Raw genomic sequence first — 24,313 nt, 5'->3', positions numbered from 1 at the left:
CGCCATTATCCCTCGGCTATTGGTAAAAAGTTTTCGGGCTGCACCCACTTCACCCGCCGGTCACGCGACGTCACAAAACAGCGAAAAGTCAGCGCGTCAATGTGACGTGTACGCGTTAAAGATGCATTATTACGCCGGACAAAAATGAATTTCTTTTTTGAACAGCCGCAGGCTGCTCCGTTCCGAAAGGAATAAAAGATGACCACCGCCGACGATCGCTCAGGCGGTGGCTATTCGCACCTGCCGGAGAGCATGGGTTTTGGGTACAATAAAGCTTTTTGCGTGGCCGTGTAACGCTTTCGAGCACTTTACGCATGTTTACGACTTCGCTCAGCCAACTTTTCTTTGCTGAGGATCCTTAGAATAGAAAGAATTTACTGAACTGGTTGAATTTCTCAACCTAAAATACGTGGAGAAATCGTAAACTATGACATACACACAACCTGGAGACGGGATAGCTCTCGGACTGTCGTTGTCATCATCATCGTCATCAGCATCATCATCATCATCATCATACTGGCTACGCCCACCGCAGGACAAAGGCCTCTCCCATACTTCTCCGACTACCCCGGTCATGCGCTAATTGTGGCCATGTTGTCCCTGCAAACTTCTTTATCTCATCCGCCCACCTAACTTTCTGCCGCCCCATGCTACACTTCCCTTCTCTTGGAATCCAGTGCGTAACCCTTAATGACCATCGGTTATCTTCCCTCCTCATAACATGTCCTGCCCATGCCCATTTCTTTTTCTTGATTTCAACTAAAATGTCATTAACTCGCGTTTGTTTCCTTACCCAATCTGCTCTTTTATTATCCCTTAACGTTACACCAATCATTCTTCTTTCCATAGCTCGTTGTGTCGTCCTCATTTCAAGTAGAACCCTTTTCGTAAGCATCCAGGTTTCTGCCCCGTAGGTGAGTACTGGTAAGACACAGCTGTTATACACTTTTCTTTTGAGGGATAATGGCAACCTGCTGTTCATGATCTGAGAATGCCTGTCAAACACACCCCAGCCCATTCTTATTCTTCTGATTATTTCAGTGTCATGATCCGGATCCGTGGTCACTATCTGCCCTAAGTAGATGTATTCCCTTACCACTTCTAGTGCCTCGTTACCTATCGTAAACTGCTGTTCTGTTCCGAGACTGTTAAACATTACTTTAGTTCTCTACAGATTAATTTTTAGACCCACCCTTCTGCTTTGCTTCTCCAGGTCAGTGAGCATGCATTACAATTGGTCCCCTGAGTTACTAAGCAAGGCAATATCAGTTAATCGCAAGTTAGTAGGGTATTCTCCATTCGCTCTTATCCCCAATTCTTCCCAATCCAGGTCTCTGAATACCTCCTGTAAACATGCTGTGAATAGCATTGGAGAGATCGTATCTCCCTGCCTGACGCTTTAATTTATTGGGATTTTGTTGCTTTCTTAGGACTACGGTGGATGTGGAGCCGCTATAGAAATATTTCAGTATTTTTACATACGCCTCTTCTACACCCTGATTCCGTAATGCTTGCATGACTGCTGAGGTTACGACTGAATCAAATGATTTGTCGTAATCAATGAAAGCTATATATAATGGTTGGCTATATTCCGCACATTTCTCTATCACCTGATTCAAAGTGTGAATAAGGTCCATTGCTGAGTAGCCTTTATGAAATTCTGCTTTGACCTTTGGTTTACAGAAGTCTAAGGTGTTCCTGATTATATTTGAGATTACGGCCCGCAGCTCTGCCCTAGGGCAAAGCTTCTCAGGACCTTGTAATTAAAGTTCTTTGTCTGTCTGTCTGTCTGTTAGTAAATACTTTGTAGGCAACGGACAGTAAGCTGATCGGTCCATAATTTTTCAAGTCCTTGGCGTACGCTTTTTTATGGATTAAGATTATGTTGGCGTTTTTCCAAGATTCCAGTACGCTCGAGGTCATGAGGCATTGCGTATACAGGGTGGCCAATTTTTCGAGAACAATCTGCCTACCATCCTTCAACAAATCTGCTGTAACCTAATCCTCCCCAGCTGCCTGCCACCTTTGCATAGCTCCCAAGGCTTTCATTCCCTCTTACATTATCTTTGTGGGAACCACAGGTTCTGTATAAATTCCATAGAACTCCTCAGACACTTGAACTATCCTATCCATATTAGTAAGAATATTGCCGGCTTTGTCTCTTAGTCCATACATATAATTCTTGCCTATCCCTAGTTCCTTCTTCACTGTTTTTAGGCTGCCTCCGTTCCTGAGAGCGTGCTGAATTCTATCCATTTTATACTGCCTTATGTCAGCTATATTGCGCTTGTTGATGAACTTGGAAAGTTCTGCCAGTTCTGTTCTAGCTGTAGGGTTAGAGGCTTTCATACATTAGCGTTTCTTAATCAGATCTCTCGTCTCCTGCGATAGCTTATCGGTATCCTGCCTAACGAAGTTACCACCGACTTCTATTGCACACTCCTTAATGATGCCCATACGATTGTCGTTCATTGCTTCAACACTAAGATGTTAAAGCCGAATGCCTTTTCTGTAGCTTGATCCGGAATTCCTCTATTTTCCCTCTTACCGCTAACTCATCGATCAGCTTCTTATGTACCAGTTTCTTCCGTTCCCTCATCAAGTCTAGGATAATTCGAGTTGTTACCATCCTACGGTCACTGCAGCGCACCTTGCCGAGTACGTCGAAATCTTGTATGATGCCAGGGTTTGCGCAGAGTATGAGATCTATTTCATTTCTAGTCTCGCCATTCGGGCTCCTCCACCTCCACTTTCGACTATCCCACTTGCGGAAGAAGGTATTCATTGTCCGCATATTATTCCCTTCTGCAAACTTTACTAATAACTCTCCCTTGCTATTCCTAGAACCTATGCCATATTCTCCCACTGACTTGTCTCCAACCTGCTTCTTGCCTACCCTTGCGTTGAAGTCGACCATTGGTATAGTGTATTTTGTTTTGACTTTACCCATCGCCGATTCCACGTCTTCATAGAAGCTTTCGACTTCCTCGTCATCATGACTGGATGTAGGGGCGTAGAGCTGTACGACCTTCCATTTGTACCTCTTATTAAGTTTCACAACAAGACCTGTCATCCTCTCTTTAATGCTATGGAGTTCATGTATGTTACCAGCTGTATCTTTATTAATCAGGAATCCGACTCCTAGTTCTCGTCTCTCCGCTAAGCCTCGGTAGCACCAATAGCACCGGTAGTACCGGTAGCTCCAATAGCACCGGTAGCTCCAATATCACTGCTAGACTCCCCTCACTAGATAACGTTCTAGAGTTAAACGTTGCCAGGTTCAGATTCCAATGGCGGCCTGTCTGGACCTAGATATTTTTAGCACCATCTGCTGCGTCACAGGTCTGACCGCCGCCGTGGTCACTTGCTTCGCAGCTGCTGGGGACTGAGGGCCGGGATTCGTTTTTTGTATTCATATAGGAGGTTGTGGCCAAGTACTGCACCAGGGTGGCCAATCCTGCTCTGGTGAGGGAGCGCGTTATCGGTTCTGGTCACCGGGATCAGGCCGTACTCCAGGCCTGTTTATGCAATTTTATCAACACGCGGAGTTTTTTCCGGTGGAAAATTGCGAGGTAACGGGATTCGAACCACGGTCCTCTTGCATGCGAGGCGGATGCTCTACCTCTACGCCACCGCATGTTAATTACCGGACTGTAATTTGACTGCACAAGAAAACATAATTCTGTTACACGAAAACTCAAAGAAATCCCTTTTCCAGCGTTTCTGCAATTCACAGACCAGCGGCAGCGTCTGCTAGGGTTCCTGTATATACGTTCTCGCAGAGAGAACATGGTTTCGCGTTTGCTCAGACGCGGAAAGGAAAAGCCACAAAATAAGTAAGCTTTTACATTCAGTGGTCTGTTTTACCTTATTTAACTGTTGCTGATAAGGTGTTCTTGTTTTCTCTTCCCCAGCTTAAACTAATGCGGATGAAAACATGGGACTCTTTTCAGAAGCGCTCTCACTTGTGCGCGCTTTGTCTCCGTAGCTTTCCCTTCGTTGCCACAGAAAGTTGTCCGCCAGTATAATCTACTTAGAATTTAAAAGCTCTTGCAACATCGTTTGGCTCTTACGTATCGCAAGGAACTCAAGCTCGCGGTAAACGGTATTCGAAATACAGCTCGTCGACATAAACATGTTGCAGCCTATGTCACAAGGACACCTGAAGAAGGGAACATTCCGCACTCAAGAAAGAATTATGGGCAGCAAATGCTTCGACATGCGCTTCCGACTTTACCAAACAACCTCGCCTTACGGAAAATAGATCCCCCTTCTGTCCTTATGGAGCTTGTAAAACTACTTCCAGTCAAACTAATTCTTGTTATTGTTTATTGCGCTTGTGCACATGCTGTGCTGTGTATGACCTATTTCTTTTCTTTTTCCGAGTTTTGCTGTACTGAACATAGTGCTATGTTACGGTTCCCTTTGTTTTCAGTCCTTCTATCATAACAATGCTTTAAACTAATCTATAATGCTCATGTATAAATTTAATATTTTCCTTGTGCACACAGACTATACTTTTATAATAATAATAATAATAATAATAATAATAATAATAATAATAATAATAATAATAATAATAATAATAATAATAATAATAATAATAATAATAATAATAATAATAATAATAATAATGAAAAAAGGAAGATAATGACATCCCGATCATCATCAAGAGCGGAGGGCACGGGATCGGCGCTAGAACACCACCATCTTGTTCTCCCGACCTACTGTTCTGAGCTACCGCCTGTTTGTTGGACTCGTCCAATAAAGCTCCTTACATTTGGTGGATCGTGCTGGGTACGCACATCACCGGCACCCTGGAACTCCGATCTCGTACGTTGCACTCGACCATGCAAGCTGACGCTGCCCAACCACCGCCATCTTTCCCGACCGCCGTTTGCCCCCGCCCGGTTCGCCAGCGAGACCCCCCGGTATTTTCGGGTACGGAAGACCAGGACGTCGAGGACTGGCTGTCGGCCTACGAAAAAGTTAGTGGACCAAACAAGTGGGATGACGCTGCTGAGCTGAGTACCGCGAACGTTTACCTGGCTGGTGTGGCGAAGCTTTGGTATACGAACCACGAATCGGAATTTGAGAACAGGTCCGCTTTTAAAGAGGCAATATCTGGCGTTTTCGGTCGCCCTGCCGTGCGGAAGTGACGCGCCGAGCAACGGCTGTGCACACGGGCACAGGAACCAAACGAAACTTTTACTGCCTATATTGAGGACATAATCGATCTCTGCAGGCGCGCCGATGCTTCAATGAACGAAAGTGCCAAAATACCGCATATTATGAAGGGTGTCGACGACGATATCTTTCAAATGCTTCTTGCGAAGTCTCCTGGCACAGTGTCTGAAGTGGTAGCTCTGTGCCACAGCTATGACGAATTGAGAAGGCAGCGGGCTCTCACCCGACGTTCATCTCACACGTACAGTCAACCACTCGCTGCACTTGACATCGTGCCTGACCAGTCACACCTTCTCGCACAAATGAAAGAATTTGTGCGTGAGGAGGTGGCCCGCCACTTGTCTCTCCTGCCGTTTGCTCAGCGTCAGGAGCTCCCACAGCAGCAGCAACTGCAGCGACCAATCCCGTTGGCTCCCGTGCTTCGACACGTCATCCAAGAACAGATTTCCGAGGCCATGCCGGTGCCCATTCAGTAGCAACCTGTCGCCGTGCCTCTTAGTTACGCTGACGTAGTAAAGCGGCAGCAGCTTCAACAGCCTTCACCGTCCCATGGTGTGTCGTATGCAGCAGCCCCGATTCAGGCGTCCGTGACATGGGCTGCTCCCATCACTGCTAATCCCTGGCGAACGCGCGACAACCGGCCGATCTGTTTTGCATGCGGTGGCCCTGGTCATATCGCCCGATTCTGCCGCCGTCGCGCGCCAGGATACTCAGACGCCCGTTCGTAGAACTACATGGATCGTCCCCACTCTCGTTATGAAAGTTCGGGTCCGCAAACAAGCACATCTTCACGTGACTATCCGCAATCCACGTCTCGTCGCTCACCTTCACCCCGTCGCCGATCCTTGCCGCCCATGCGTCGTCGACGAGCCCCTGAAAATGAGGGAAACTAGCCCCCGCAGTTCGTGAGGCAAGAACTGCGCTGTCGAAATGCTCAAGTCCTCGAACTTTGCCGTCGAATATTGTCGAAGTTTTTGTAGAAGGCAGCCGTGCATATGCTCTTGTCGATACCAGTGCTGCCGTTTCTGTTATAGACGCCACATTTTGCCGCAAGCTTCGGAAGGTGACCACGCCTCATGAGATGATGCCTTTACGTACAGCGAATGGAGACCCTCTTCGGCCTATAGCTGCCTGCACTGCTCGACTTATTATCGCTAAAGAGCACTACATTGTTGAGTTTATCGTCATTTCATCCTGCTCGCAGGACATCATACTTGGCTGGGACTTTCTATCGCATAATCACGCCGTTATTGATTGTGCCAGATGTGAACTTGAGCTCTTCCCGTTGTGTGACCAGTCCTACAAACCCATTCATCAAGCCGCACACAAGCTAGTCGTAACAGAAGACACAGAAATTCCGCCGACAGCAGCTGTTTTGCTCCCCGTTTTCTGCAACAGCATATGTGATGAAGCTGCATTCTTTGAACCATCACGCCTCCTTCTAAGTCGGAAGCCACTTCTTCTGCCTTATTCAACCCTCTCTATTTCGAATGGAACAAGCGCTCTCTGCCTCACAAATCCTCTTCCGTATTCCATCAAACTGCTTAAAGGTGAATCCCTTGGATGCGTGCAACCCATTGATATCGGCCAAATTTTTTCCGTGCAGCAAGATTCAGCTCGACGCGACCTCGACGTCGTCAGTGCTTTTAATCCTTCTTATGTACCAGCTGCCGACCTATTCTATTCGTCGATCGCAGACGGACTGTCGCCATTTGAACGCTCTGCTCTTCTCCAGCTGCTGTACCAGTTCCGCGACTCTTTCGATGTTGCCCAACGTGCCCTTGGCCGAACTTCTACCATTGTTCACTACATCGACAACGGCTCCAACTCGCCAGTGTGACAACGCCCTTACCGTGTCTCCATCGCGGATCGTCAAGTTATTACCGACCAGGTTGACGACATGCTTAAACGCGACGTTATTCGCCCCTCACAAAGTCCGTGGGCATCACCTGTGGTTCTCGTTAAAAAAAGGATGGATCAATTCGCTTCTGCGAGGATTACCGGCGCCTAAAAAAGGTCACTCGAAAAGACGTGTACCCGTTACCCAGAATTGACGATGCCCTTGATTGCCAACAAGGTGCCGAGTTTTTTTCATCGTTAGGTTTGCGTTCCGGATATTGGCAGGTGCCTTTAGCAGAGGCCGACCGTTCAAAGACAGCCTTCGTCACGCCTGACGGTCTATATGAATTCAATGTCATGCCCTTCGGCCTCTGCAATGCGCCTGCCACCTTCGAGCGCATGATGGACTCGGTTCTGCGGGGTTTGAAGTGGCACATGTGTCTCTGCTACCTCGACGACATTGTTGTCTTTGCGCCAGATTTCGCAACCCATCTGGAACGCCTCAACCGTGTCCTGACGTGTCTGAAGACCGCTCAGCTGCAACTAAATCTCAAGAAGTGCCGCTTTGCTGCGCGAAAACGTACAATTCTCGGTCACGTCGTATCAAAAGACGGTGTGCTTCCGGACCCGGCTAAACTACGTGCCGTGACCGACTTCCCCAAACCGATGACTCTAAAGCAGTTACGAAGCTTCATAGGGTTATGCTCCTACTTCCGTCGGTTTGTGCGCAACTTCGCGTCTATGATTGCACCTTTGACCCAACTTTTAAGCCACGCCTCCAATGTTTCGTCATGGTCTTCTGAGTGTGACCAAGCCTTCCCCACCCTTCGCCGTCTCCTGACGTCACCACCTATACTGCGCCACTACGATCCTACGGCCGCAACTGAGGTGCACACAGACGCCAGTGGTGTCGGTCTCGGTGCTATTCTCGCACAACGAAAGCCTGGGTTCGCAGAGTATGTCGTCGCATACGCCAGCAGAACGCTCACCAAGGCTGAGTCAAACTATAGCGTCACCGAGAAAGAATGCTTGGCAATAGTGTGGGCGCTTGCCAAGTTCCGCCCTTACTTATATGGCCGGACGTTTGATGTAGTGACGGACCATCATGCATTATGTTGGTTGTCTTCATTGAAGGATCCGTCAGGTCGCCTTGCCCGCTGGGCTCTTCGACTTCAAGAGTTTGACATCCGCGTTATATATCGTTCCGGACGCAAGCATGCCGATGCTGATGCACTGTAGCGGTCACCACTATCCACCGAAACTGCGTCCATATCCCCTATAGACCACCCATTGTCAGCTCTTGACGTCGCCACCGTCTCCTCTGCACAGCGCCACGATCCCTGGATCGCTTCGCTTCTTGACGTTTTATCCGAGGCACCCACCCTTTCGACCACTCGAACACTGCGACGCCAAGCTTCGCACTTCAGCATCCGTGATGGCCTCTTGTACCGGCGCAACTACTCGCCAGATGGTAGGAAGTGGCTCCTAGTTATCCCCAGAACGCTGCGCTCTACAATCTGCGCGTTCTTTCACTCCGACCCGCAGTGTGCTCACGGCGGTGTCTTCAAGACCTATGAACGCTTACGCAAAAGGAACTACTGGCGCGGAATGTTTCGCTTTGTCCGCAAGTTCATTCGAGGCTGCTACGAGTGTCAGCGACGAAAAAAACCACCGCATCCTGCCGCAGGTTCATTACAACCCCTTCCATGCCCAGACCGCCCATTCTACCGCGTTGGAATTGACCTTTATGGACCTTTACCTTTGACCACGGCGGGAAACCGATGGGCTATCATTGCTGTCGACCACGTTACACGATACGCCGAAACCGCTGCTCTCCACACCGCGACAGCACAGGACGTCGCCTCTTTAATTCTCAAGCGTTTTGTGCTTCGACATGGTCCTCCTCGCGAACCCCTCAGTGACCATGGCCGCGTATTTCTCTCTGATGTAATCCAAGCGACTTCTCCACCAGTGCAACATTGTACATCGGACGTGTACTGCCTACCACCTTCAGACGAACGGTCTCACTGAGTGGTTTAATCGGACGCTGGGCGACATGCTTGCGACACATGTTGCATCTGATCAGTCAAACTGGGACCTGGTTCTTCCATTTGCGACATACGCGTACAACACCGCTACGCAAGTCACAACCGGGTATTCCCCCTTCTTCCTTCTGTACGGTCGCCAGCAGCCGACCAACAACGCCAGAAAAACGCCCTCGATGATGACCACTCTCCTGCCGCAACATTCACTCCTGGAGCACTTGTGTGGCTGCTTGTACCACCCTGCACCCCTGGCTCGTCGTCCAAACTGCTCCCAAATTATCATGGTCCCTACCGCGTCGTCGAGCGTACTTCGCCCGTAAACTACGTCATTGAACCTCTTACGCTGCAAGGCGACCGTCGTCGACGTGGACGTGATGTTGTTCACGTAGACCGCCTCAAGCCGTACTTCGACCCTCTTGTCCCCACCTGTTAGATCGCCAGGATGGCTCCACCTTTCTCGACGGGGGCAATTGTAATGAAGAAAGGATGATAATGACATCCCGATCATCTGAGCTACCGCCTGCTTGTTGGACTCGTCCAATAAACCTCCTTACAACAACAACAACAACAACAACAACAACAACAACAACAACAACAACAACAACAACAACAACAACAACAACAACAACAACAACAACAACAACAACAACAACAACAACAACAACAACAACAACAACAACAACAACAACAACAACAACAACAACAACAACAACAACAACAACAACAACAACAACAACAACAACAACAACAACAACAACAACAACAACAATAATAATAATTACTGAAATTTATTACTTCCCGTTTATATACATTCATTCTTGTAGATTGACGTCTACCCACCTATGCACTCACGTGAGAGCGCCGCTGCTTTCTGTTGCCTTTCGTGAGTTTTTGGGCTGATCAAGTTGCCTGTGCGCAACTTTTTACCCAGAACGCGACCATACAACTTGTTTTATGGGATATAAAGTCATTCACGCACGTTCTGACTTACTGATGTCCGTAAAGAGCCCGACGGATTGGAAGGCAGGTAATGCAAGTTCACTTAAATCTCGCGCGATGAAGTGACCCCCCCCCCCTCCTCCTCCTCCACAAGAAGTTTCTAAACAGAAGAAATTGTAGAAACATGCGTGTGCAACATCTATGGAGCCAAATTCGCAAAGCTATTCGTTGGCAAGCGTTCTTCGTTATTGGCTGGTCACCTTCACTAATAAGCATATCACGATTGGCTAGAATTCGCTCTTACGAACAATCCCAGAATCAGAATCAGAATCTATAGAACGCCAAAGGCGGATAACTTACCTCGAGCCGCGGAATAAGCAGACACGCTGCGTAGCTCTGCGGCAGGAACGTCAACGGTTTCTTGGGTTTCACCGGATCGTGGTTATCGAGCAGTGGCGGCGTCCGTGCATTCGACGCGGCACCGCGTCTACCTCGGGCCGAAGACGCCGCTGAAAGCTTCTGGCGTGCCCGTCTTCCCGCGTCGCTTCCTATTGGCTTCCCTGAGCGGCGCGGTCACTCGGCGATATGAACGCATCAATCTAGGCTTCCCCGGCCTGCGCAAGTCGCTGGGCCGCGCAGCTCAGGCTGTAAGGCGAGCGGCAGACAAAGAAAAGAACACGGAGGACAGCGCAGGGTGAACCCGGGGGATGGTTTGCAAAACGAGAGAGGTCACGCGGTGTTTACCGAGCAAGGAATATATATAGCGCCGAAAGGACCGTCGATCTCCTCAGAAGCGTGCTCTAGCGGAGGAAGCACGAGGACTGTAGCGGCATCATATTTCGACCGGGGTACACCATCGTGCGTTTATATACAGGTGTAAATTAAAGTGATAATGTGTCGAAGTTTGTTTATCATCCATGTCCAGGAGGGGTTAATTTCAAGGCCACTCCGTTTTTAACGACAGAACTGCTTGTTGGCCCAGTTGGTGCTTGCTAAAAAGAGATGTTTTTTTATTTGCCGCAAGTTAGAACACACACAAAAGGAAGACACATAGAAGACAACACGAGAAACGCGTATTTCCTACGGAAAATACGCGTTCCTATGGAAAACGCGTTCCTACGGGGTGGTATACGAAATTCCCCTTGAGAGCGGAAAGTTCTACATAGTATAGACTGGACGCTGCATAAATGAACGAGTCAGGGAACACGAACTAAATCTAACGAAAGATGGCGGGGCACATGTGCCTGCGCATTGCAAGGCCTGAATGTGGAAACCACGTTTTTCTGAGGTTAAGATTCTTGATAGAAGCACAAATCAAACATCACGTGAGCATTCACGTGCTGATTATATAAGCTGAAGCTTATTATATAAAAAAAGAAAGGTTCAAGTTGCATAGGCGACACTTCTATCTTGTTCTACAAATCGGAAACGAGATTGTTTGACCGTTTATAACATAGGTTCGAGAACAGCCTGCGCATGCGTGTATGTGTATATATATTTCAGGGTCACCGCCCAAACCAAATTGGTTGGAAGTGCCACTCGTGTTGTCTTATATGTGTCTTTCTTTTGTGTGTGTTCTAACTTGCGGGGAACCCGCCGTGGTTGCTCAGTGGCTATGGTGTTAGGCTGCTGAGCACGAGGTCGCGGGATCGAATCCCGGCCACGGCGGCCGCATTTCGATGGGTGCCAAATGCGAAAACACCTGTGTACTTAGATTTAGGTGCACGTTAAAGAACCCCAGGTGGTCAAAATTTCCGGAGTCCCCCACTACGGCGTGCCTCATAATCAGAAAGTGGTTTTGGCACGTAAAACCCCATATATTATTATTAACTTGCGGGAAAAAGACATCTCTTTTAACTCGGTTTCTTTTTTTCGGAATGCGAGTACTTTACCAATCCGCTATTCGTGGAGCGCGTATATCACACTTTTGAGACAGTCTCCGAGCGGAAGCGGACTGTTATTCGAAATATAAATTGCTAACTACAAAAAAAGAAAAAAAGAAAAAAAAAGAAATACACGACGTCTTTGCTCAGAGAGGATGAAAAGTATGTGGTGTTACGCCTCCTCGGACCTATTTTATATACTTACCAGCATCGCCTTTTGGTATCTGCTACGCACTGCGTGTGTGGGGTAAGTTTCTTAGGTCATAGTCATCGCAGCCATATTAAGAAGTAGCCTCAACACATGTTCTTGACAGGAGGATAAAAATGAAGCGCTCACGTTATGTAGGCTGTGCACTAAGTGTCTTATACACTACTATGCGAAAAATTGGGAAGACTCTTCCGGTACACATATGTATTTTCTACATTGAGAGAAAGGTGCGGTTCATAATACGTACATCAGTGCTATATGCCGATGTTATGGAAACAGTAGTGTCACATATCCCCACTGCGCAGATTCGGTAGTGTAAGCGCGATTGCAGAGTAATGCCAGTGCTCGTCTTTCTTGCGTTACTGGACGCTTTGGTGTGCTTTTGTTATGCATGTGACAATTCTGGCCCGTTCCACAGAACGGGAAGTTGCCACTGGATATGTGCCCGAAAGAGACAAGCAGAAGGAGAGACCTGAACTGAAGAAGTCGGATCAGTGGTACTGAGTGATTTAGCAATCGTTTTAGTAATAAAGCAATTAGTAATAACGACTGAAGTGCAAAAGTATCGGAACTTTTCCGCAGCACAGTATGCAGTACAGTAAACCCGTACGAGTTTGGTTGGTACAGCGTCTGGAGTCATGACGCGGCGGCCGTGCAGTCGTGCTAAATCACCTTAGTCGAAGTCGCACACAACTACCGTACTGCATAAAATCGCTAATTTCTTGTGTCATTATCACGGGATTTCAAAACCTTTACCTAAACACTGAATACCATAGATCATCTGCTACAGACACGAGAAAGTAGTTCTGAAATCTACGCATTTCCTTTTTTGATTAAAGGGAAAGTGCTTTTAGGCTGAGCAGGCGTGTCATTGAGAAATTACTGAGTCGGAATAAGAGGCGGAAGAAAAGATCTGCCATAGCGGCGTAAACTACTCGTGTCCTTGTGGGATGCGCTATGCCGTTGTGACCCCATAAGAGCCAGCGTCGCTAGTTGTGTCATCGTTACCGTGGAAACGCGTGCAACATTTGTGCCAAGGCGTCAGCACGCGAGATCCAGCGCGCATCTAGGTCAGCGCTGGGGCAAAGTTTTGTTTTGGACGCTGCTGACGTGCTGTGGACAGCCATGTATCTCTTACGACAAGATTACGTTGCGCCATTGTTTATCTTCGCATTGCAAGCAGTGCTGTTCGAATATACTCGTGTCAGGATGTACACATAGGGTAGAGGGTACTTGACGTGCGTCAAAACCTTTAGCATTTGACCAGTAATAACGTCTCGCGACTTCGAATGAACCGCGTTTCTTTGTTGCTGGTCACCGCAAACAATCGCTTAGTCTATAAAGCCGGGACGTTGGTCGCCTTATCGTCTAAATAAAAGAACAAGGCACAACAAGGTACAGGGTACAGGTGTGTGTGTGCGTGCGTGCGCGTGCGCGCGCGTGTGTGCGTGTGTGTGCGTGCGTGTGTGTGTGTGTGTGTGTGTGTGTGTGTGTGTGTGTGTATTTGTGTGTGTGTGTGTGTGTGTGTGTGTGTGTGTGTGTGTGTGTGTGTGTGTGTGTGTGTGTGTGTGTGCGCGCGCGCGCTTTTCCGTGCTCGGTGTGCCTCCTCCGCCTCCCAAGGGAGCGCACTTCGGTATCGCCCTCCCGGTGCTGCCGTTTAATATTTAGTATTTACAGGAAGCTCATAACAATTTAGACATTTGGTGTCACGATCACGGCGGTATATTCACTGAATCTTGTCTTTCTAGTCAAGCGGATAAAATATATTGAGAGCCTGTTAATATATTTTGCCTGTAATAGTCTGCAGAAACGTCCCTCTACAAATAATTGCAATGGGCAGTGTGAAGATGAAGATGAGTTTATTTTCAATTTTTCATAAAAACTTTAAAAAGGAAAACAAATTACGGTTAATATTTCGCTAGTCGAAATTACCGGAAATTTCGCATGTCCATAGGCAAAAGGCGACGGCACTGGCACGGTGCTGCATCAGCGCCTGTGTAATATTTTCTGTTCTTTGCCCCTTGTGTTTCGTGCTGGGCTTCGTCACCTTAATTGAACACCAACTCGCCTATCATTGCGCCTGTCTAAATGTGGTGAGAATCTCGCCGTGTAATTTTACGGCTCATTATCCAGTGCTGTTCTTTCAGTAGAGCTAGCTAGACACACTTAACCCACAGTTGAGTGGAAGTCCAGGGGCTGATGCAGATGCAGAATTTAAATAGGAGAAGCAGTTCCTGTTCTTCATCTTGTACAATGATAATCGCACAATGATTAGTGCAGGAATTCAACTCATTCCTTTATCACCAATGGACATGAAACGCATATTGAGAGTACTAAAGAAGGACTTGTGTATGTCAATCTGGTTTAATGAAAAGACTAAGGAATCAATTCTTTATGAAGTGGACCTTCAACTCAAGTACCAGCTAGATGTAGAACTTTCGAAAAGCACCGAGACACTAATTCATCGACTGCGCCTTGGGACAGCATACACCAAACATTTCCTATATTGCATAGGACGGGCTCCTTCCCCGGTTTGCTCCTGTGGCCACGACGATGAGGATGTTCGCCATCTACTCCTCGAATGCCCGATGTACGCGATGCAAAGACGGCAGCTAGAACAAGAGCTACACTCGATTTATCCTCGCGGCCTTTCCCATTCGCAAAATTGTTGGGCCCATGGCCATCAAAAATAGCACAGCGAAAAGCATTCAACGCACCTGAACATTTTTGCGAAGAGACAGGCATCTTTAAAGAGTACCAGATATTGCATTGAATAACTACGCCATGTTACTATGATGTGCTTTTATTATTTGTAATTATTAGTGCTCGTATATTACGTGTATATATTATGTGCGTGCATTATTTTAACTATGTGTAATTACTCATCGGTTTCTATGCTCATAGCAGTGTACATCAAGGTTGTTCGTGTGTGTTTGTGACTTTGTTTACAGACTCATTGTGGTGCAACTTGCATTTGACTTTCATATTGTCATGTTAATGGGTGTATAGGACTGTGCGCTGTGGATTTCTAACCTATGACGTGGTCTCGCTTCATTTTCTTACATATTTTTGTTATATTGTTGTTTCAGCTATGAGGAAAGTAGCAGCCGTCACCATTATAAGGCGACTACGTCTCTTTCTTTTATTTTCACTTCAATAAAGACAAAAGATAATGCACCGTCCACTCTCCGACGGACCCACACCCAACGGATGCGCGTTCAAGCGATGCGGCTATAGTGTTGAGAGTAACGTGCGGCCAGACTAGATTGTCCGGCTTAAACAAAGAATAAATGAGCGGCTGCTAACATTTTCGGTGCTCCTTTGCAGATGGCGTAGGATCGAACGAGCGTCACAAACTGAGCCGTCGCATGCGCCAGACTTGTGGCAGCCCGGCGTGGTTTGAAAAGGTACGCTTCTCTGAAGCTCAGTTTAACGATGCCTGCAATGGGTGGGACCACTATTGTAGTCAGCCGATTCGTTAGCGCGCTAAGCGCATTCTCCCGGCTGTGGCGCTAACCCGTCGGGAACGGCTTCAAAGGCTTGCAAGACCGACCGGCGATTTCACAGCGACAGCGTGCAGTTGAAAGCTCGAAACTGGGTTCGCCGCCCCCGTTAGTTTTGCACTCGCCTTCATGCTGTCACTGCTACCAGGTCGTGTCCTCATGTTCAGCTTATGGCTTGTTCTTAACAAATTATACGAAGAACGAATTTGGGGAATCTCATGCTACACTTGAGCGAGAGATACGCGTAAGCAAAGGTAGTGTCTTGATGTTGCTGTATGTTACTCGTTCGTTTTAAAGATGCTTTCTTTTTTTTTCTTGCTATCATGTTAATTTAATATAGTATGCTAATAGTATGCTAATAAATTGATGCTGAAAGGTCAGGGACGAAGTTACGTTGCGACGGAATGAGTCAATAAATAAACCTTCAAGGAGTCAGTGAAAGAGAGAGAGAGAGAGAGAGAGAGAGAGAGATTTACAGAAAGGCACAGAGCGACGGGGAGGAAAAGGATAGAGGAGTGATGATGACGACGAGATGATTGTACTTACATTCAAGTTCATACAGTGAACTCTCACTTGAGTGAAATTCAAAAGACCCTGGAAAATAGTTCACTTAACTGAAAGTCCGCTAAACTGGATAGTCACTAGAATATGGAACATCATAGGGCACAGAGGATATCGAGTCAAAAGTGTGAAATGCAATTCATAGAGCTACGTACATCAATAAATACGAAGTGCATAACAGTTACGTTGCTGTCTACCTTATTTTTTTTTAAAGTAATGTAATTTTCATTTTCACTGCTGCTCTTAAAGCGCAAGAAGTAACAAATTTATCCAAATTTTTGTTCACTTCCTTTGGCACAACTTGTGTCTGACACGAAGTCTAGCAACATCCCAAGGCATCTTACAGCCTCGGCCAAAGTTAAATGATTTGAATATGATTCTGTCATTGCATCTTCCTCGTCGCACTCTTCTTCTTCGGGACGAACACTGCAAACAATTTCCGGATCTGATAGTTCAGCACCAGTAACGAGCTCACTATTACATTGAACATAGTCTTCTAACAAAGTGTTGCTTCGAAGTGTTGCCAGGGTCCACTGATCAAGTTCGTTCAACTGAAATATTCGCTATTTAGAAATTCAGGTTTTTTTGCATGGAAGGCACAGGAAAACCGCCGAAGATTCTCTAAAACTCTGTTATTCTGAAATATTCGTGAAATCGACGTTCGTACAATTGAGAGTTCACTGTACTACGTTGCGACAAATGTGTCGTTAAACTTGACACATTTCAATGTCACGTTCAACGACAGTGTGTCAATGCCTGAGGTACGGCTGGAACTGTGTGCTGCCCAAGCATAAACGTTGGGCTTGTCGGCTGTACAGTATAGGGCCAGAAATATACTGAGCTTACCAGTGCTGGTCAAGTCAGACTTTGAAAATTATTCTGCTTCACTTGCGCAAGCTGCGCCAGTTATCTTAAAACTTCTTACGAAGTACCCAAAGAAACTTTTGCGGCCAGAAAATGGCAAGTAAAAGTGAGGCGGTGAGCACAGTTCGAAATAGACACAGGCAACAAGGGGTGTGAATTTTGATTTGCTTTATTAAAAATAAAACAGGTCAGAGGTGCAAGCTTCACCTGAAGCGCCTGAAGCCGTTGAAGTAATGTTCAACATTGTCACATTAGGCGAACTCGCACTTAAAATGTTTTAGTATCGTACTGTGAGAGATAGTAAAACGTAAGACAGACGGCAAGTTACTTCTCAAAGCGCGTCATATAAAATGCCGCAACGAAGCTCTAAAAAATTACCTGCCGAGCTACTTGCAAATTTATCAAGCCCGTTCTTTCTGGTCCACAAGCAACAAATGCTTGACATCCTGGATTGACAGAAAACGAGCTGTAGTGGAGAACCTGTCACACGACTTTAGTGCGACCTTATCTTTATTTCAAAGACAAGCTTCAACTAGCGTGTTAAACAAGTGATGGTTCATCGACAGGGGAACCAGAGCTGTTTGCATTGCATAAGACATTTACAGGGATGAGGATGATGCCACAAAACAAAGCTCTTTCACGTCTTAGGAACAACAGCGCTACAAAAGTCCAGAACAGGGCAGAGATATAAATAGGCACACGGCTTCACACTGAAACGATGCAGTCGCTACATTTGAAATAAACTTTACTTACGCACAATTTGCCAAACTTCGTTGAACAGGTGTGTTCAGCACAAATGTACAGCGTCTCTCCGCATTTGAGAAAAACAGAAGCTGCAATACCACCGGCACTTTCGACGAGATAAAAGGGGAAGTGATTAGGAGCACATAATGACAAGACACCTCAAGCATAGTTAAAGAGTGAAAAACCATAAATGTCACACCGATTACTCAGGACAACATCAAGTCTAGCGTCGATTGCATCAGAACGTTCGTCACAGTTGAAGGGAAACCAGGGATTGGCGAATGCGGGCGCACGTCAACGCTGGGTGTATTCATTGGACGATTACGCAAGCCGGGACACGCCCACGATGGAGAATGCGTAGATTCAAGAAAACAACTACGAGGTCACAAGAATGGGGGCACACTTTCGCGCTTTGAACTTTGAAACGCTCTAGACGGCCAGCCTCGACATGGGCCGACAGTGAAACGGCTATGTGGATTGACCTGGCTGCGTTGCTGACGCATTGCAAAAGCTCATGACACCTATGAAGATGGCTAGAAGACTCTAAGCAAACAAAGTTCGTGAGTAGACTGCTGCAGCCTCGTGCGAAACAGACACAGTGATGGCAGGCAGGTTGTGTAACGAAATAATTGGCACCACAAGCTCTCCGCTACGTCAAAGTATGCTTCCGACATAGCAATAATTGCTACAACCTCACGAGTAGCTGGAACGCACTACTGTCCAGAAATAAATAAACAAACAACAGATTGTAGAAACGTAGGGGTATATCCAAGTTAAGACGTCTTTAGGCACTGACTCATATCAGCGAGGGTGTTCCATCATGAGCGGCAGCGGTTGTTGGCTGTGGTTCCAACGCGGCGCAGCTGACTTCTTTGATCGATGTTTATGCACAGCAGTAATCGCATCACCACACTAACAGCTTCTACAGGCTATGACAAGGAGCAACTGCGAAAAATGGTGCGCATAAGGCTTGCCTGTGCGCAGTGCGATTCTATATTAGAATTTGTCATTCTGACGCATACACAACTTGCAGGAGGCGAGTATTAAAAGCTCAAGAGCTCTGAGCGTTTTCTCAGTGTCGAAGGTTTGTTATCGGCTATTTAGGGAAGGTGCATGTTTTAGGTCCCGAGATTCAGAAAGGTGTCGGTGGTACAAACTTTGACTTCAGTGTATCGTGACTAAAAAGAAAAAAGAAATATAAAATACGAGAAAGTTCCACTTCGAAAGCCAAGACCCCTCGTAACCATTCTGTACGGCAGGATCACGAAATGGAGCGGGTTATTTCGCACTGCACTAACGACAGAGGTTTGAGCTCACGTAAACAGACTTTAACCGAAGGAATTGCTTTAAACTAACGTAAAATGGTTAATAAAAAAATATGTGAAGTTGTCATGCCAACTGGTTAGCAGTCACGATAGCTCCTGCCATGCAGACCAAAGACATGAGCCTGTCCTTTTTTAAATTTTAAAGCTAATCTTTGTCTTGAAATGCGCAGAAATAAAACTTATAAAGAATAAACAACAGTAATAACCACAACCACGGACCTCGACACGGTGACAGCAAATGGAATGTATGTTCATGTGAATTCAGTATTGCCACGGCTAGACAATTCATACATTAGTGCTGTCAGATACATGTCAACACTAATGACGTGATCAAACTTAAGCAAATAAAGAGATGAGCATGGTCGTGAGGACTGCAGTATAACAGTATAATATTTTTTTATTTGGTTGCGTCATTTTACTTCGTTGATCACACCGGCTGGTCAATTCTTAATGACGTCGGGACGGCATTCGTGCTTTTGACGAATGGCTAAAGGAACCGGCTTGCAATAAAACGGCGACGCTCCTGTCGCTCTCGCTATGTGATACGGCAGGGACTATGGTGCGAAAATTATGAGCGTGACCTCTGTTGCACATACCAAGCACTCTTATCAGGAAACAACCCGAATTATTATAAAGACGTTTTATCAACGACGTATAGCTAAACGAAGGCTGTCTCTGGAGTCAACGTTTTGAAAAGTGGAGTTCTCTTCGTCTTCGCATTCTTGAATAAATGGCGCTCACTACCGTCAGGAGGCCCGTCGTAATAGTATATACACTGTTTTGACGGGCCCATACACTGCTATATTGAGCTGGACTTGAGTGCCCGACTATAGACATCCTACACTTAAGTTCTCTCTCTTCCTCTTTCACTCCCCATTCCCCTCCCCACGCGTAGGGTAGCAAACTGGACTCAGTCTGGTTAACCTCCCTGCCTTTCCGTCTTCCCTTCTCTCTCTCTCTCTCTCTGCTCTTTTTCATGTCATCGCATGTTGTGCGCAGATAGTTTTCCTAGTCAGTGATGGCGGCTCGTCTCATTGTGGCGCACAGAGAGATAAAACTTTATTGTGTTCTTGATGGGGTTAAGGGGTGGCGGGGGTCGGGAGGCTAACCCCCAATCCCCCCCTTCCTCAGACGGCGGCCAGTTCTTGCTTCCTGGCGGCGTCTTCGGCCATCCGGACGGCCCAGAGCTGCTCCTCTGGGTCCAAGCTGAGCAGCAATGTCTCCCACTGCTCGGCCGTACTAATGATGCGTGTGTTAGTGCGGGAGGTGTTGGTGGGTGAGGCTTTGGGGCATTGCCAAATAATATGATTGAGGTCGGCGCGGGCTTTGCACGCTTTGCAGAGTGGTGAGTATGCATCGGGGTACATGCGGCTGTAAAGCACGGGGTTCGGAAAAGTTCGTGTCTGAAGGAGTCGCCAAGTGGTGGATTGAGACTTAGTCAGTGTTTTGTGTGCTGGGGGGTAGCGTAACCGCTCTCTGCGGTAATGCAGTAGAATTTCTCTGAACGTGACCATTCGGTCCCGCGCGTGACCGCGATGCAGAACAGAGGGCTGGTCGGGATCGGAAGACGCAGGAGAAGGATGATGCGCCCGGTGTGCGAGAGCTCGGGCGGCATCGTGGGCGGCTTCGTTTCCAGCCAGACCCGAGTGACCAGGGGCCCAGATGATCTGCACGCGGCGTTGCCTTGAGAGAGGAGTGCCAGAGAGAATCTTTTGCGCTTGGGGTGCTATAAGTCCTCTTGCGTAGTTACGAATGGCCGTTTTTGAGTCGCTGATGATGCAGTGTGCATTGGTAGCCGCGTAGGCTAAAGCGATGGCCGTTTCTTCGCCTACTTCGGGTTGCGTGGCGAAGATTGATGCGGCCGCGGAGAGGTGGTACTGCGAACCCGCGACTGCGACTACCGCCATGGCGTTTTGGTTGGGGTAGTCTGCTGCGTCCACGTAGGTTACGTCAGCGGCTTGGTCGTAGCGCTTTTGTAGTTGTTTAGCTCTTTCTGCACGTCGCTCCGGATTGTGGCGCACAGTAACAATGTAACAACGCGTTGTTACGATCTTTTGTAGTTGTTTAGCTCTTTCTGCACGTCGCTCCGGATTGTGGCGCACAGTAACAATGTAACAACGCGTTGTTACGATCGCTAAAGCGGCTGTAACTGTGTCAGACCAACTAGCCCAAAAGTCTGTACTCCACTAGTTGCTGTGCATTTAAAACTTTACGTTCACGTGACCTGTCTACGCTGGCACTGTTCGTGTAGTTGTCAGAGTGACGAAAGCAGTCGTTGCTTTGAGGAAGGCAAGTTTCCACGTAGAAAAGTTTGGCTTCAGAGAGAGCCTTCGTTTAACCACTGTCAATACGTCCAAGCCTCCATCTTCGGCGTCCTCATTTTCACCTTTTTCTTCGCCTTGTTTGAATAAGCCTGTATCACCAAAGCTACCACTAAAGATAATTGTATCGTTAGATGTCTGCGTTCCTTTGTTTTAGTCACGGGAAGTTGTGTTAATAGGCGCAATCTGGAGGAGAGAATGCAAAAAATTTACGATTCACGGCTACTCGTGCACCGAACGATCCGCATCTGGATGATCTGCCACGCTAAGCATACCCAGGAATTTCGGAAATTGCCCCTTCATTCGTCTGCCGAACGTCACCGTAATGTACGATCGAAACCAATTGTACAGCATTAATTTCCCTGCTGCGTTATAGCAGTGTTCTAATCCAGAACGAAACGCTGCTGTAACACAGCAGGGAAGTTACGAAACGCGTCTTTTATTAGAAGGAAGTACCCTCGCGACGTTGCAAACTGATAATCGTTTAAATTCGGCTGATGTAAAAAAAAGTTTTCCTTCGAGTTGTGCTGGTGCAGTGTGGTGAAGTTTAACAGATGGCTGAAGGAGCGATGTTCAAAATTCCTGGACACGGATTCACCATTTTGGTACCTTAATTGGCTTCCTCAATGCAGTTTTCTTACAATAAGAAGAAGCTAGACCACAAGAGGACGTCTAAGCGACTGAGTTGGACTAGTAAAAGTAGTTTTCTCTTTTCTAATTACACTTGCTGTCTGAGGGCACAATTATGCACTGTGGCCGCTTCATGCGGGATATGGTCGGGTGGGAGCTTCTTGCCCACCACGTTGAAGTATCAAATCTCATTATAGTGAGGTTGAATGGGCCAACCCCAAACAAGAATGGGCAGGCGGTTTACGCAATTGGAAATATCTCAACGATCTTTCTCCGGGAAAAAAAGAAAGGTGAAAATGGCATTTTTAAATTTCGCTAATAAAACGTAGTTCTAATGACAACACTGTGTGACGCCACAAATTTTGCTTGATGTTCGAGAATATATGGTTAATCTTTGCGCATACAAGGCCCAGATTAGAGCCATTTGTTGATTTTGTTCCACCATTAATAAAAGTTGTAGTTGCTCCTAAAACCTAACATAAAACAGCTACATTTCAATCCATCGACATGGTGCGTGGTTTTTTTTTGTAGACATTAAGAATGTTTGCTCATTGACTGAGTTCTGCTGTCATTTTTAATTTATATTCTGAAACATTACCTTTTCTTACTTGTTCATTGTACTGGTTAATGCACAACCTTATTAACCCATTTATCGATATACTCCTCGATGATACAATCCCCTAAAGAAAGGAGCTAAAGAAACATAATTGTCGATTTATGTATAAATTATCTACAAAAGTCATGCTTTTTTTCGAGATGTCTGACAGCTCCTTGTGTTCTATCCATTTCAGGCTTCTTTTTCAATTCCTCACTCTTGTTTTTCATGTATTTCACGCGAGCACATCACTCACTATATGGAGATCCCTTAACCTCCGTATCCCCGTAATGACTTCGCCCACTACACTCATTCTATGTACTAAAAATGGAATGAGACAGGTGACCAAGAGGATAGATGCAAACACGAAAACTTGGCGCCAAAACGGCTAGAACTGAAATACGCTCTCCCACAGCTGGCAGAAACGATAACATTACCCCTGGAATGCGAAGCGATTCCTCCCTCTCGAGATTCACTTCAACGAAATGGTTTGCATTAACACAACGAGTTGTTCGTTACAGAGGTTGAGTGGAGAAATAGACGTTTTTTTTCACGATAAATGCTTGCGCGAGCAAAATGTCCATGTACCCGCACTGTGCTTCCACGGGAAGGGCAGGAGAGTCATACACAGCTGTATTTTACAGCAGTCGCTGCGCTTTAAAAAAATTTTGTTCGTTAAAGCGGTTCTTATACTTCCGAGCTACCTTTAAGCTCTCAGAACGCACTGAACCAGAGAAGCGGGTAGCAAGACAACCACTTTGTAGGAGACCAGAGATGTCCTACACAATGTATTGTGGAAAACAGGAAAAACAAAAAAAGAGTAGGCCTCTTATAACGTCCGTTCGCTGACTGGAGATTTTCCCGGCGTTTCGCACACACCTAAGAGAACCGAGAGAGCGGCGATGGTCCAGAACACTGCATAATGCTAGCGGCAGTGCTCAAACGTCATATATATCAACGGCGCCCCCACTTCGAGTCATACGATGTTAACGCGCACACGCAGAACCCACTGGCCGCGGAGAAACACGCCGGAGACCGTTAGACATGTTCCGTGTCACTCGGAGACGACAGCTGCCTCAACGAGCTGCAGCTGTGCCTCAGCCACGACGACTGCGAGGGCGACGAGTTTCTGGTGGCAGGCCACGAGGACCGCTCGTCGGACGAGTCTTTCCCACCGACACCACCACAGACACCGCCGCCAGGGTCGTCGATGGCGGCGACGTCGTTCTCGGGCCAGGACGGCTGGACCGCCGGCTCGGGTTCCATAGCGGCCACCTTGTGGCTTTTCTTGAGCCCCGCTCCCACGCTGCCGGCTGCTGCGGCGAGCGTGGCAGCTGCTCCGGAAGAGTCCGAAGCGGGCTTTCTCGTCTTGCAGTTCCAGGAGTCCGGCGCCGCCTGCCACGATAAACTAGGACTGACGGGACTTAGGCACGGGCTCAGGCTGTCCGGCAGACCGAAGTCCTGCGCCGACGCGAGCGACGGTCGCCCCGTGCGGGCGGCGTCGTCGCTGTCGGCTGACGGCGCCGAGACGCCGGGCACGCCGGAGCCGTTGCCGCCGTTGCCGTCAACCGTGTTGTGGCCGCAGGGGGACATCGGCGACGGCGGCGCGTCCAGGATGTCGTCGGCTTTCTTGCGACCCAGTGCCTTGAATATCTCCTCGTCCTTGAAT

General features: G+C 47.3%; 1 protein-coding gene and 1 long non-coding RNA gene across 3 annotated transcripts in view; one reads left to right on the top strand and one right to left on the bottom strand.

Moving 5' to 3' along the window:
* The window catches only part of LOC135900260 (uncharacterized), a 25,019-nt gene extending 1,243 nt beyond the window's left edge, over positions 1 to 23,776 (top strand). Inside the window, exons 2-3 of the long non-coding RNA XR_010563837.2 lie at positions 15,429 to 15,508; positions 23,648 to 23,776. This is a non-coding gene — a long non-coding RNA (uncharacterized lncRNA). The remainder of the gene's footprint in view (positions 1 to 15,428; positions 15,509 to 23,647) is intronic.
* The window catches only part of LOC135900257 (retinal guanylyl cyclase 1-like), a 223,465-nt gene continuing 220,346 nt past the window's right edge, over positions 21,195 to 24,313 (bottom strand). The window contains exon 20 of one of the 2 annotated variants that reach the window (XM_070531931.1): positions 21,195 to 24,313. In XM_070531931.1, coding sequence (XP_070388032.1) covers positions 23,683 to 24,313 — 631 coding nt within the window. In that variant the 3' untranslated portion in view covers positions 21,195 to 23,682. The other variant, XM_065429687.2, reaches the window with a different exon arrangement.

This window comes from Dermacentor albipictus, chromosome 1 (assembly GCF_038994185.2).
Source record: "Dermacentor albipictus isolate Rhodes 1998 colony chromosome 1, USDA_Dalb.pri_finalv2, whole genome shotgun sequence".
In the NCBI taxonomy this organism is placed as follows: Eukaryota; Metazoa; Arthropoda; class Arachnida; order Ixodida; family Ixodidae; genus Dermacentor; species Dermacentor albipictus.
Note: the sequence above shows the minus strand (reverse complement) of the source record. Positions and strands in the feature narration are given on the sequence as shown.